General features: G+C 44.3%; 1 protein-coding gene across 2 annotated transcripts in view; it reads right to left on the bottom strand.

The window, feature by feature from the left end:
- Positions 1-14902, bottom strand: part of VAMP4 (vesicle associated membrane protein 4) — a 28720-nt gene extending 13818 nt beyond the window's left edge. Inside the window, exons 1-4 of one of the 2 annotated variants that reach the window (XM_081915211.1) lie at positions 14743-14902; positions 11840-12046; positions 6499-6545; positions 5853-5903 (exon numbers count right to left, since the gene is read on the bottom strand). In XM_081915211.1, the coding sequence (XP_081771337.1) occupies positions 5853-5903; positions 6499-6545; positions 11840-11905 (164 nt within the window). In that variant the 5' untranslated portion in view covers positions 11906-12046; positions 14743-14902. The remainder of the gene's footprint in view (positions 1-5852; positions 5904-6498; positions 6546-11839; positions 12047-14742) is intronic. The other variant, XM_081915212.1, reaches the window with a different exon arrangement.
- Between the last annotated feature and the right edge of the window lie 201 nt (positions 14903-15103).

The raw sequence follows: 15103 nt of genomic DNA, 5'->3' as shown, positions 1-15103 counted from the left end.
AACAATGGGTTGTACCTGGCTCAGGAAAGGCCCATGGAGCAGCCATAATACTTAGCAGAGACCTGAACTTCAAAGCCACGACAGTGCTAAAGAGGCAGATTAATTTTCACTAAAGGGACACTGAGTGGCAAAACTAAACAGACCATTGGCTCCATATATGCCCCAAACTCGAAACAACCAGAGTTCATCCACAAAACACTAAACTAGTTCCTCTCCTTCTCTGAAGGGGAAGCAATTGGGAAGTGACTTCAACCTAAATATGAGAGGCATATACCTGAAAGACATCCACCCTACAACCCCATGGGCAACCTTCCACGGAAGGAAACCCCAAATAATTAAGAACTTTTACAAATTGCTAAAAATGCTTAAAAACAGAGGTTCCTGTGACATATGGAGCAAAGAAAACCTGGGAGACACCAGCCACACATTCCAGTCCGGGAGCTATGGCACAGTGTCCAGACTAGATAGCATTCTGCTCTCACAAGGTCTGATACCCTTGATTGAATCAACGAACATAGGTAGGATTAAAATCGCAGAAGAAATGTGAACTACCCCCTCATGGTCCTTCAGTCCCATCCTAAGCACAAACAAACTAATTAGAGAGTCTCACAAAGACTCTCCAAAACACTGCAAGGAAAAGATGTAGACAATACAGTGGTACCTTGGTTTACAACCATAATCTATTCTGGAGGACCGTTTGTAAACTAAAACAGGTTGTAACCCAAGGCACGCTTTCGCCAATGGGGCCTCCGAAATTTTTTTTGTTCACAATAAAAATTTTAAAAAGAGGGTTGTAATCCAAAAGAAAGTTTGCAAACCGGGACATACACTTCCAGGTTTGACATGTTTGTAATCCAAAACGTATGCAAACCAGGCTGTTTGTAAACCAAGGTACCACTGTACAAAAAAACCCCCCTCCTTTGGGACACAATGAAAGCGGTCACCAGAGGAGCTTGCATAAAAGAGAAAGCATCCCTTAAAAAATAAACCTCCTCAAAAATTAGCAAACATCACAGCACTCTCATCACACTACAAACAAACAGGAACTGAAAAACTCCTTAAACTTATAGAACAAACAAGGAAGGAACTAGACTCACTAGAAATCAACAAAACAATGATCAACATTCTATACTCAAACAATGCTTCTACAAGTACGGGAAAAAATCAGTCAAAACAAGAATAAACTGCATCACCCAAAAAGACGGCAACATAATCTTCTCCAAAGAAATAACCTCAGAATTTGTTGAATTTTACACTGACCTATACACCTCCTGCAACCCACCTGAACAGGAAATCAGAAAATTCCTAGGTGGACTGACCTTTCCAACCTTAACTGATGAGGAACAGGAATTCCTGGACAGTCCTATCACCCTGGAGGAAATAGATGCACTCCTCAAAAACCTGAAACCACTAAAAGCCCAGACAGCTTTACAGCAGAATTCTATAAGAAATTCAAGGAATCCCTGATGACGCCTATTCAACAACATCATAAAAACAGGCCCCATTCCTAAAACTTGGATCTCCTCCAATATAGTCTCTACAGTGGTAACTTGGTTTAAGAACAGTCCTGTTTAAGAACGATTCAGTTTACGAACTCCGCAAAACCGGAAATAGGGTCCCAGTTTGAGAACCTTACCTCAGTCTAAGAACGGAATCTGAACGGCGGAAGGGCACCAGCGGCAGGAAGCCTCGATAGCGCCTCGGTTTAAGAATGGTTAAGAATGGTTTCGGTTTAAGAACAGACTTCCGGAATGGATTAAGTTCGTAAACCAAGGTACCCAAACCGCTCAAAGAAAGCAAGTGGCCCTGGCTGCCTAAAGAAAACACTATAGTCCCACAAACCCTTACCTGGGAGTAAGGCCCACTGAACTCAGTGCGGCTTTTTTCTGAGTGGACAGTTATTTACTAGATGCAAGTCAGCAGCACCAGATGACTCTGCCCGGCCGAGCAGTGGTGGCAGCAACAAGCAGCTCTGGCTTGCCCAGCCCTACCCATTGCCACTGCACTTACCTGACCTGGGGGTTCCGGATAGCAGGCTCTACTGGTCAAAGCGGGAGCCTCAACAAACCCTCTCCCATCGGAAACAAACCAGGACTGCTCCAAGTAAGTGCCAGTGGCAAAAAGGAGTGATTGGCCAAGCGGATAGCCAGCCAATCAGGATTTTTTTAAATGATTCTTTTTCTTCACTTCTCACTTCCCTCTCATTTATGCATTTTGGAATATCTGGGGTGGGGCCAGGGGGCATGTGGCCCCTGGTTGGGGAACAATGCTCTAAAGCAGGCATAGGCAAACTCAGCCCTCCAGATGTTTTTGGACTACAACTCCCATCATCCCTGACTACTGGTCCTGTTAGCTAGGGATGATGGGAGTTGGAGTCCTAAATCATCTGGAGGGCCGAGTTTGCTTATGCCTAAAGGACACAGATGGGATAGTGTTTGGTTCCTGGATGGTCTCCACAACTATATTTGCACTCACACTTTTGTCAGTACTGTCTGAACACAACTTTAGATCACATCATTTAAAAAAAATCATTAAAATTACTTTGCTCTCCTAACAGAAGTGTGTTTAGGGGTAGTCACAACTGGTTTCTGTTCCATTTTACTCATGGCTCTGTTGTCTGCCAGTTTTCTAAGTTAATTTCACACAGGAATGCAAGTAAAACAAAACAAGAGAATCTTATGACTGTTCACCTCACCCTGACCACCTCCCCTTGACAGCCTTGTCTCCAAAGTGTTGGTTTTAGTAAAAACAAGTCTCAGACAAGCAATACCAACAAGCAAGGTCGCTGGCCCCTTAATCAAATTAATAATGATTTTTGTACTTGAGGTGCTGCCCTTCTGATGAAACACCAAGATTTCCTCCCCTTCACAGGAACACTCAGGAAAAATATTCCTACCAGGCTGACTACAGTGTTTCCAATGTAAAGGACAGCTACCTTAAGCAAGCCACCCAGATCCATGCAACCTGCACCCCATTTGCTACAGGAGAGGTTATTACTTCATATGGCAAAATCACTTAATCCATCTCATTCCAACACTCTACCCTGGAATACTCAACTCTGGATTGCACTGCTGCATCCTTGCTCTCCTAGAACGCATTGACATCAGCATATGGCAGAGAGAAGTGTGTGAAAAGGTCTCTCTCTACCACTTGCTATGAGTACAAAGGGCTACTTTCTTAATGTCTGGCCAGTGTTCAAAACTCCCCATTGTTCTAGGTGCATTTTGCGACAGGGAGTTTGATTAGCATGAGAAGTTTGAGCTCTGGGTGCAGTACTGTGCCTAAGATTTCAGATTAAAACTGCAAAGTGGAAGGAAAGGAGGACCTTTTTCAGCTACTCTATGTAGAAAAGACCCTCTTAAGAATATTGGGGGATGAACAGGAGAAGGACTAGACCATGTTAAAAATGGAACATAATATTTAGCTGCAGTTCATTCATTTTCAGCTTTGTACTCTTGTTATAAAAAAGCACGTCTAGACATTCTGTTGTTGTGTCCATAACCTAGGTTTATGGTGCCCTTTTTAGCTCCTCGCTTTCATATATCAGTTTCTAACACTGTGTCTGACATGAACTGCTCAAGAGCCAAAGCCTGGACATCCATTGCACTTAAAGAAAAAACAAAGGTGCCCAGATACTAGTTAGTACCAATAACGTACCAATAGCTTTCAACTACCACTGATAACAAGAATGATCAACAAGTTAGCACCGCAGAAAAAAAACCCTGAAAAATGTTCTATAGTTCATAACTAAATAAATTCGCTATCACAATGTGTGTTGAAGGCCACTAGAACAGATGTGCTTAGAAAGTGATTAGGCAAATTCATGGAGAATAATCTATCAACTGGTATTCGCCACAATAACTAGTTAGCAACTCTGTCCAGAGGCTATATATTTCTGTACCAAATGTTGGGACCTAAAAATGGGGACGGCTTTTTCTTTGCGAGTTTCCATAAGCACTTAAGATGGCGGTCAACAAAATGCCCTCAGTTTGAAGAATGTAAGACAAACTTTCAACATATCATAGCCGTTTCCTGCATAAGAGGGTGGACGGCCATCCCAACAGATTTCAAGCCTAGAATTTGCAGACATAAAAGCTGCTTGCCTCTGTGCCCCAGAGAAGAGGAGCATGATGACATGGTTATCAGGTAGTCGCAAGACCCCAGACCTAAATACAGAGCTATCAGAGCCTCAGGAAGTGAGCAATTTCCTCACTGGCTGCCCTGACTTAGCAGACAATTCCAAGAAAGAATTTAAAGGCATACCAAAAGTCAAGCTGGAAAGAAATGCTGTCCTCAACTTTAAGCTCTCCAAACATTCCAATTACAGACTTTCAAAAACTGTTCTACAGTTTCTTTCCAACTTTCTATCATCTGCCATTTTATATTGGTATTTCAATCCAGGGTGGATCACTTTACTGTGACTGCAAGGAATAAGCTCATACACAGCTTCCCCCAGTAAATAGTCAGCCTCTATTAATCAGTTCTAGAGACTATAATAATAATCTCTATCCCTCCCCATAAATGAGCACTAATTTTGAGTTATTTTAAAGGCTTTTTGTAGTCCAAGACATGAGCACCTATTATTCGTTCCTCTCCAAATGAATGTTTCAACTCATAGGAAATCACATAGTCCCAGTATTCAAACTGCAACCATTGCTGGGAAAATGACATTCTTTCTAAACCTTACTATTACTATTTGCACAGCTGCCTGCAGTAGTTCTGGGAGAGTATAGCTGTTGGGGTTTTTTTTGGTGTGCTTCTGCTCTACCCCAGTCCCCCTTTGCAGGCTGAGCAGGTGCCTCACCTCTTGCATATAACAGCACACAACTTTTAACAGAGAGAACAGAGCAGGACAGCTGCCCCCTTATTTCAACTGCAGCAAGGATTCCTACCTACAATCCTACCCAGTTTGCATGTGATATGCCTTTGAATGGAACACTATTCCACAAATGCTTCTGGGGTAGACACACTCTTTGAATTGAACCTCCAAGCAGAATGCTTTTGAACAACAGAAGATGAACTTTAGAGCTTCAGAACATATTCAGATAAATCAAGACACACACATCACTTTTCTTTTGGTGATATATGTAATGAATGATGAAAGAAAAGAAAGAATTGCACATGGTGCAGAAAAATTTCAGAGAGATGGACACAAAACAGACAAGTGCACAGGTTTGCCCATCCTAATAAAACCATAGGATACAAGTTCCCAACCCAGTCAATTGCTATGATGAGCTGCCTCCAAAGTTCTTGTCCTGAACGCCAACACTAATAACCTGAGGTGATCCATTTCTTTAGGATTAATGCTTCTGTACTGGAATGTGGGGTATATGCAGGATCACTATGGGTTTTAAGCAAGTAAATTGAACTGAACTGGTATCTGAGTGAAGAAGGGGGTTGCCTCCTCCTCCTCCTCCTCCAGGGAACCATTGGATAAGGATGTCAAAGCTAGAGCTTAAGCCTCTTAGCACAAATTGCTCCTGGAAGGTGTCCAAGTTTTGTCTTCTTTCCTATTGTTTTGGTACAGTTGGTGATTACTAGCCAAGTTTTAATTGCTTCCAATTTGCTCAGTGGCTTTGAACCTATTTCTGCTCTCCAGGAGGTCTTACAAATCTCTAGGCTGTCAACATGGTGGAAGATGGATCATTTAGCCCACAGTACAGAAAAATCAAAACACAGCAATGATGTTTACTGGTTTACTGGTCTATAGCAAAAGGTCTTAGTGTCGTGGAAACTAGTACTAGATTCAACACAAATGCTGCAAAATCTGTAACCGAGACTGTGGCAATTTTATATGAAAATGAAACACAAGAAAAGAAAAGACCCATTTTCAAATGCCACAAAATACTTACTGCCTGATCTTGTCATTCTTGGGTCCAAACCTTGGACCTGATGGCCCTCTCCTGGAAAGACATAACACAAGCTTATTAACAGATCAAACCTGAGGACACAGTTGCTATTCATCTACTTGAGTGAATGAGCGGCATCACATGGCAGATTAACAGGGAGATATTTGGAGGCTGAAAGTATTACACCAGGCATAGGCAAACTTGGCCCTCCAGATGTTTTGGGACTACAGCTCCCATCATCCCTAGCTAACAGGACCAGTGGTTGGGGATGATAGGAGTTGTAGTCCCAAAACATCTAGAGGCCAAGTTGGCCTATGCCTGTTACACAATACATTGATGGCAAAAGTACCTCAAGAAGACTAGTACAGCCCCCCAAGGCTGAAGGAAGGGGCTGGCAAGGCGAGTCCTCAATCTTACACTGCGAAGTTCACAGCAGGTGTTGTTGGAAAGGGTTCCAGTGAATCTTTCAATCTTTCAACTTGCTTTTAAGATGAATACCTGATGCTGTACTGTATCACATTACATTGGCAAGGCCAGTGCTATACACAACAGAGCTGGGGCCCCATACCGGAGAAGGGAAGAGCAAGCATTAAGAGATCCTCCCCAAAGGTTGTTCAGGTATCCCTGCTTCAGTCTTAGAGATACTTACAAGAAAAAGTCCTCTTCTTCATCTGAATCTTCCTCTAGGAGGTTCCTCTGGAAACATAAAAGATAGATAAAGGTATGCTAGATAGATAGTCTAGATAGATAGATATAGATAAAAGATAGTCTTTCTTGTCCACTTTCAAAGCTAGAAGGTGGCTAGGTCTTTCTTGAGATGCATCTTATTAGCTGCAATCAGCACATCAGTTCTGCTTTAAGTTCTCTGGAGTCCAAATTAAAAGAAAATTTAACTACAAATCCATGATTCATAAAGGAAACGAGCACTTCTGAAAAATGTAAGATTGCTCATCATTCACACATCTCAATGAAGTACCTCACAGACACCCACCTTCTCTTATTCAGTGCAAGGAGGGATCAGCATTCTTATGTCCTCACCCCCCAAAAAGACAAAATTGTGCTCATGATAGCAACCAAGTCAACCTCCTAAAACTGAGCCCCCTTTGCACTGTTCTATCTCACACTTGGGAATATAGTCCTGGAACATCCATTACTTAATTATGTATAAGAATATTTATAGGCTTGGGAACATCAGTTTCATCTTAATACGATCTTGACTCAAAAACATGGGAAAGGAGGACACAAACAGGCACAGAGACCCTTTACAGGGCTAGTTCAAGTATTTGCTTATCCACTTCTCTGTATCATTCTAAATATAGAGCCACGTGTAAAATGCTTGTCTTAAACTTTCCAGAGGTTGGCAGCAGAAACCTACCCTGGGAATCATTAAGGCAAGAGAGAATCAATTTGATCTGGAAAACCAAGAGAGTATATCTAAAAGGGGCACTGCCACAAAAAGTCCTATCACACATACAACTTTCCATAGGCTTGAAACCACAGAGAAGTGAGACTCTGGCCCTCACGCCTCACTCTGCAAAAACCTAACATGCCCACCAGTGTGGCTACTTCATATTTTTAACAAAGCTACATCTTACGCTTATTATACTAATAACATTATATTATACTTTTATAACTGCAACTTTACATGACAGGTGGCAATAAACAAACAAACAAAGAGCCAGGAAAACCTGCCATGGAGAATCTGAGGGTCCTGCTCCTGCCTCACTCCATCGGGCCTAGGGCAGGGCAAGACAGGCTACAAAAGGACTGCCCAGCAGAGAACACTGTTTTAAAACTGCTGTTAATTGTTTTAATAATTTTAAATTATTTTTGTTTTTAATTGGTTTTGTAAGGGTGCTTTGGGGGATGTGCCTAGGGGGAGAAGAGTGGGGGAGCACAAGGGGGAGCCCAATAACAGTGGTTCAGGGTAGCAGGAGCTATGGCATGGGAGATGGGGCAGGCCAGGTAAGGGGCACATGACACAGGCCAAGGCAACAAAGGAGTGGCTATGAGATATGTGCAAACCTGGTGGCCACCTACAAGAAACATCAGACCTCTGTCACTGCCAACAAGGGTTTTGCCGCCAAGTACTAAGTCATCTTTTGCAGAGGGATCAAGTACTTATTTCACTCATTATAATGCACATCAATCGCTGACTTTTGTCTTCTGGGTTTCTGGGGTTTTTTCTGTTGTTGTTCTGTCTCTCACAGCCACAATAAACCTACCATTAAAATTATGGACTGGTCATTTCTTCTTCAGAGGGCAAACGGGCAAATTTAGCAGGGGATCAAATACTTTCCCCCCTCACTGTATCTCTATCTCCAGGCTCTGTCCAGTCAGAGGGGACTCAAGAGTGTGTGCTCCTAGTTTATCGCCTGCCTCACTGCCCAGCAGTGTCCCTGTCTGAGCTGACAGAGCTGCTGGGGGGCTTTAACATCCATGCCGAGGCAACTGGCTCTGGGGCAGCTCAGGACATCATGGCCGCTGTGACAGCCATGGGGCTGTCCCAACATGTCACTGATGTCAGGGACTGGCTGGACAAGGAAGAATGGTGGCAGCCAGTAGTCCAGAAGGCACCTGAGGGGGAAGGAGACTTTGAATCAAGTTCAGACTGGTGGGACAGGGAGGAATCATCCGCAGAGGGTGAGGATGAAGGGGAGAGGCTTGAGGTAGCCACAGATGCTGAGAGAGAAGGAGAAGGCGCTGTGTCTCCTGCTCTGCAATGCAGCCCTGATTCCGCTCCTTCCTCTCCCCCACTCTCAGTGCAGGAAAGAAGGGTTGAGAAAAGGCTATAACAATTAAGAAACACTGAATCACAGCAAAAAAATGCACGGAGGGAGGTATAAATAAGGGGGAGGGGACAGAACTTTAGCTTCTGCAACTGATGTGCCAGGTACTGACGCCCTGATTACTGAGCAATGAAGTTTGCAAGCACTGTGCCGGATTCTGTTTACATGTTGGACAACAGATGGAAGGGCTTTTCTGGCAGCCTGACACCCAACACACATGGCAGGCTATATTCTGGACCTTGCTTTCTCAACTAGGCAGGAAGAGGGTGATTTGAAAGTGGGGGACAGTGACATTAGTCCCTTGTCATGATCAAATCACTTTCTGTTGAGGCTAATCTCCCTTTCCTAGGCAAGACTCTAGGGTGGGTGGTCGTAAACCAGATCCAGGCGCTTTTGGAAGAAACTCCTTTTCCAGATCTATTTCAATTGGGGTTTAGGCCCGGTTTTGGCACAGAAACTGCTTTGGTCACCCTGTATGATGACCTCTGTCGAGACAGAGATAGGGGAAATGTGTGCCTGTTAATTCTCCTCAACCTCTCAGCGGCTTTTGATACCACTGACCATGGTATCCTTCTGGAGCAGCTGTCTGAGTTAGAGATGGGTTGGACCGCTTTGCAGTGGTTCTGGGCCTACTTGAGTGGTCGTTCCCTGAGGGTCAGTCCTGTGGAACCTTCAATGTGGAGTTCCTCAGGGCTCAATCCTATCCCCTATGCTGTTCAACATCTACAGGAAACCACTGGGTGGGGTTATTCGGAGATTTGGAGTGTGTTGTCAGCAGAATGCTGATGACACTCAGCCCTACTTCTCCTTTACATCTGTGAGTGAGGCAGTGGAAATGCTAGACCGGTGTCTTGCCTTGATAATGGACTGGATGAGAGCCAACAAACTTAAACTCAATCCAGATCAGACTGAGGCACTGTTAGTGAGTGGTTCCCTAGACTGGATGGGCTGGAAGGCTGCCTGCTCTTGATGGGGTTACACTTCCTCTGAAGGAGCAGGTTCGTAGCTTGGGGGTACTCATAGCTTAGATCCTTTTCTGTCGCTCGAGGCTCAGGTGGCCTCAGAGGCCTGGAGGGCCTTCCAACAGCTTTGGCTGGTCATCCAGCTATGCCCTTATCTGGATACTGCTGCCTATGCTCTGGTAACCTTTAGGTTAGATTATGTGGGGATGCCTCTGAAGACTGTTTGTAAACTTCAGTTAGCGCAGAATTCAGTGGCCAGGTTGCTCACCAGGGCAAGACGGTTTGAGCATATTACACCAATCCTGGTCCAACTGTATGGCTACCAATTAGTTTCTGGACCCAATTCAAAGTGCTGGTTCTGACCTATAAAGCCTTAGATGGCTCAGGACCACAATACCTCAAGGACCACCTCCTTCCATATGAACCTACCCAGACCCTGAGATCATCTTCTGAGGCCCTTCTTTGTGTGCCTCCTCCATGGGAGGTCAGAAGGTGCCAACATGAGCATGGGCTTTTTCTGCAGTAGCTCCCCATTTGTGGAATGCTCTCCACAAGGAGGTTTGCCTGGCGCATTCATTATACACCTCTAGGTGCTAGGCAAAAACATTCTTCTTTAACCAGGCCTTTGGTTCACTGACATTCAATGCCCTTTTGAAATGGGGGATGGGGCGTTATTGGGTTGCTCTTATTTTTTGAATATGTATTCTGTGCTTTTATATCATATATCCTGTGAACTGCCCTCAGACCCCAGGTATAGGGCGGAATACAAATTTAATAATACTAATAAATAGCTTCTTACTGGTCTCTGGGAAGGTTGCATAAGGGCCCTGGGGCCAGCTAACAAAGCAGAGGGCTTGAAAAGCTCTTTCCAAAGGGAATTTCCCCTGCTCTCCATTTGTATTTTCCTGCTACCTGCAGTAAAATATGTCACAGAAAACTATTCCTGGACAAAGTCTGATAGTCCTGAGCACTGGCGTACTGGCGAAATGACCAGTAAAGTACTGGCAGCTGAACACCTTCACATCAACTGCAATAGAAATACCGTATTTTTTGCTCTATAAGACTCACTTTTTTCCTCCCAAAAAGTAAGGGAAAATGTGTGTGCGTCTTATGGAGCGAATGCAGACTGCGCAGCTATCAAAGAAGTCAGAACAGCAAGAGGGATTGCTGCTTTTACTGCGCTGCGATCCCTCTTGCTGTCCTGGCTTCTGAGATTCAGAATATTTTTTTTCTTGTTTTCCTCCTCCAAAAACTAGGTGCGTCTTGTGGTTTGGTGCGTCTTATAGAGTGAAAAATACGGTAGTTCATGAAGCTGATGATGGTTGAAGAACAGGCCTACTCCCTGATGAACATAGCTGCTAATTGTTATGCTATTGAAACTGTGTGCTACCAGTCCATTCCTTCCTCAAACACCAGTTATACCCACAAGCTTTCTTTCTCTTCAAGATTACTACCCCAAGAGGTAAGAGAACTTATTATTTAAAGTAGTTATAAGTTTCTTTTAAGTTGGTTGCTTACAGCAAACGCAAAATATAAAACAATTTAAAACCCGGGAAATGCAAAATGTAAGCAACTTATCAGCATTAAGGGGGAAAAAAACATTCAGTTCAGTAAGCATGCATTGGTCTCATACATCATTTACAGGAATAGGAGCCACTGGTAGGTTACACCCCCTGCTCCTTGGAAGACACATCACACCAAAAGAAAAGTCAGGTCAGACCAAACAGGCCAGAGAAGTATTAGCAGCAAGGAGCCTTTGTCTACTCCAAGTAAAAGATAGCTTAAGAAAACCTGTTCTATAATATGGAGAGAAAACTCCATATTGTAAAGATATTGGCAAATAATCGTCTAAGTATATATCCTTAAATGTACATTAATCAATGATATATTCTGGAATGTTTATAGACCAGTCTAAACTCCATAGGCAGTTGCACAATGAAACCATCACCATAATCTTGGTGACTTGCAAGAAAAAAGTTTTCAAGTCCATTGGGCATGTTTACGATCTTATCTTTTTATACTATAGCCTATTCTTCTCTAGGAAAACTAAGAGTAATTTACATGGGACTATCATGCAGCTTCCCATCCATGTACTAACAAGAGCTAGACCATGACATAATAGCACCATATAACTCAGTGACTTAAAAGCAATGATTCTACAGATGGATTTGACTTGTGAGGCCATTCTAACCTGCACATTTAAAACATGCAAAGAAAGCCATTGCCCTCAAGCACTTACCCTCTCACTTTTCACTGACCCAGTAACATCATCATCATTGAGGTGGCGCTTGAATTTTGGAGGCATATTTTCATAAACGTGTTGCTTTTACTTGCCCAATACAAGGAGATGAGGGGAGCCCCACTTCCTAGGAAGAGAGATGGGGTGAAAAAAAATCAATTTCGTTGGGGTTCCATTCTCAGTCACAAAGACTGGCCACAGTGATGCCTGTATGGAAAATAATACAAATCATTAGAATTGTCCAGTGCCTTTTATAACACTATGTTATAATCTCTACTCTGAATGCATTATTTTGTATTTGAGCCCATTGCACAAAAATGCTCAAGACAGGTAGTTTCTTAAAATCAGGCTTTTAAACTGTATCCTTCTTTCAACCACATTATCAGAAGGGGTGTGCTTGGGCTTTTGAAATTCTTCCAGTTCCTTAAAGCCAACCTTAAAACCAAGGTTTTTTAAGGTGGCAAAGAGGATTTAGGATTTTTACTATTGTTGGAATTGGTCATAAGACTGGCAAAGGAACAGGTAAAGGTATTTAAATACTATAACTACAGTCATACCTCGGGTTACAGATGCTTCAGGTTGTGTTTTTTCATGTTACGAATGCGCCGAAACCCAAAAGTACTGGAAGGGGTTACTTCCGGGTTTCAGCGGTCGCACATGCGCAGAAGCGCCGAATCGCAACCTGTGTGTGCACAGACGCGACGCTGCGGGTTGCAAACATGCATCCTGCACGGATCACGTTCGCAACCCAAGCGTCCACTGTATTATCCCATAAAGAAGGTAATGAGCAGCAATTCCTTTTTAATCATTGATATTTTTGGAAAGGTGGCTAAAAAGAATGGCCACAATCCCACAATTTCAAAAACCTAAAACAGCAAGATCTATTTCAGTAGAACCCTTGGGGTTGTATCCAATGGTGTAACTAAACTAATGGGTCCCCCAAGCCTCCAGAGCATATCTGAGGATGGGGAGAGCATGGGGCTGCGGGTGGGAAGAAGAATTGATAGATTCCTTCCTATCAGCTAGGCAACAGTGCTGGATAGAACCCACTGTTACTTCTGTACCCACAAATATTTGAAGCTTCCAAGAAAAAGAGCAGTGCTTTTTGACCACGGATTCCTTTTCCAGCATACTTCCAGGAAGACACCAAGCAAGTCATGAAAGTCAAAACCCCCCTGCCCAATTACTGATGTGCCCTCAGCAATAACTATTCAGAAGATTATTCCTTTGAACCTAGGACAGTCAAACCTTGGTTTTCGAACATCTCGGTTGCCGAATGTTTCATAAGTTGAATGCAAAAAACCCGGAAGTGAATGCTTCTGTTTTCGAACACCGCCTCAGAAGTTGAATGGCTTCCGAGGCGCATTTCTCCATTTTTTCAGAGGATTTTGCTGCCAGCCCTTTGATCCTTGGTTTTCAAACATTTTGGAAATTGAACAGACTTCCAGAACCGAGTATGTTCGAAAACCAAGGTTTCACTGTAATGAAACTCCCAGGTCCTCCTTTCAGGCCTCCCAGAGGCATCTGGTTGGTCACTGTAAGAACAGGATGCTGAACTGAATGGGCCTTCAGCCTGATTCAGCAGGCTCTTCTTACATTCTTAAATGTATTCCAACACATTAACCACATATGTTAGGGGTGGAGAACATTTGCTTCGCCTTCTGGATAACCTTCTGGGAGCTGCATGCCAGTTATGGGCATGGCCAGAGGAAAGAAAAGGGGTGGAACAATGGATGTGACTCTTAGTAGTTTAAGTAGGTGAACTACATACCATAACCTTCCTCAACCTACACTCTTCAGAGGACCTCTAACCATTCCTCTTCTACACACACCTCTCTTGTCCTATATCACCCACTTCATCTCCCTTTTATGCAATCTCAAAGAATCCCATTTCCCTATTTAAATAGGAGGACTGCCCTCCTTTGACTGATTCAAGGGCCTCACAGCATCTCTTCTTTCAACAGCTTGTTTATTTACTGCATTTCTATTCCACCTGTCCTTCAAGGAGCTCAAGGTGGTTCTATCCTCACAACAGCCCTGGGAGGTAAGAGGCAGTGAATGGCCCAAGGTTGCCCAGTGAGCTTCATGGGGGGCCAAGTGGGGAGATTTGAAGCCCGGTCTCTCCCAGGTCCTAGTACAACACTAATCACTGCACCAAACCCACCTCCCGTTCTCAAGTCACCTACAGCCTTGCTTTTAACTCTTTTCCCATTTCCCTAATCTTTGATTTTTTTTTAAAGGGGTCCCTGTTGTAAAACTTCAAAAAGGGCAGCTGCAGCAGAATTGGCACTGCTACAGGTGCCCCTTCCCCATTTGTAAGAATTTGATCTCATTTAGTGTGGCACTGCCTGCACTCTGGAACTCCCTGCCAATTGAAAAAACATTCCTGTTTATACAAGAACTACCCAGATGCTTAGAAAGTCGAAGTAATTCTAATCTGTTTCAGCATTTTAAACTCTTGTATCCTTTTAAAGTAGGGCTGCGGATTTTACTGTGAACCAATTTTTTTTTTTTTTGTGAAGCGCTGAGGCTTTCCCCCCTTTTCTTCCTTTCCAGTCAAGTGGTGTACATATTTCGCAAAACAAACCAATAAAGAAGACGTGGGGGGGGGGTTGTTATTGTCGCTTTCAGTTGCGACTGTCGGGTGACAGACGGTGTACAAATGCAATAAACAATAAAGCAGCGTTTCCCCCTCCCCTCGCTACGGGTGGCGGGGGCGAAGGAGCCCCTCGACCGCCTCCTCTCCCGTCCTCCGGCAGGCCCCTCATCCCGCCCCCTCTTCGGAGGGTTTACCTCAGCGCCCCTTCCCATCCTTCCCTCCGTCCCTCCCTGCTCGCAGGGCCTCCTCCCTCAGAGGCCCCGCAGGCCTCCCCAGCCCCGCGACGCCCCTTCCCGCTTCTCACCTGCTTCCTTTCCAGGGCCGGCGCGGAAATGACGGCGAGGAGGAGGAGGAGGAGGAAGAAGCACCGTCAGCTGCCGTCCCATCGAGCAACTCGGCGCTCCTGACAGGGGCGGGGAGCCGAGCGTCGAGCACGTCGTTGGAAAACAACTGCCGCAGCGGGACGTTTGGACCCTGCCGGCCGCCGTAGCCGCCAATCCCCGCCCCCAGCACCTCGGGGTCCCAGGGCGGGGCGGGGCCAGTGGCCCAGGGGGCGGGGCCTTGCGAAAGGCTTGCTCGTTGCTGTTCAGGTATTAGTCCGATTTTTCTTTTTTTCTCTTTTTTTGAATAAATTTTTATTAAATTTTCCACCGTAATAACACAAA

The sequence above is a fragment of the Podarcis melisellensis genome (assembly GCF_964234715.1).
Source record: "Podarcis melisellensis genome assembly, chromosome: 6".
NCBI classification, from domain to species: Eukaryota; Metazoa; Chordata; class Lepidosauria; order Squamata; family Lacertidae; genus Podarcis; species Podarcis melisellensis.
Note: the sequence above shows the minus strand (reverse complement) of the source record. Positions and strands in the feature narration are given on the sequence as shown.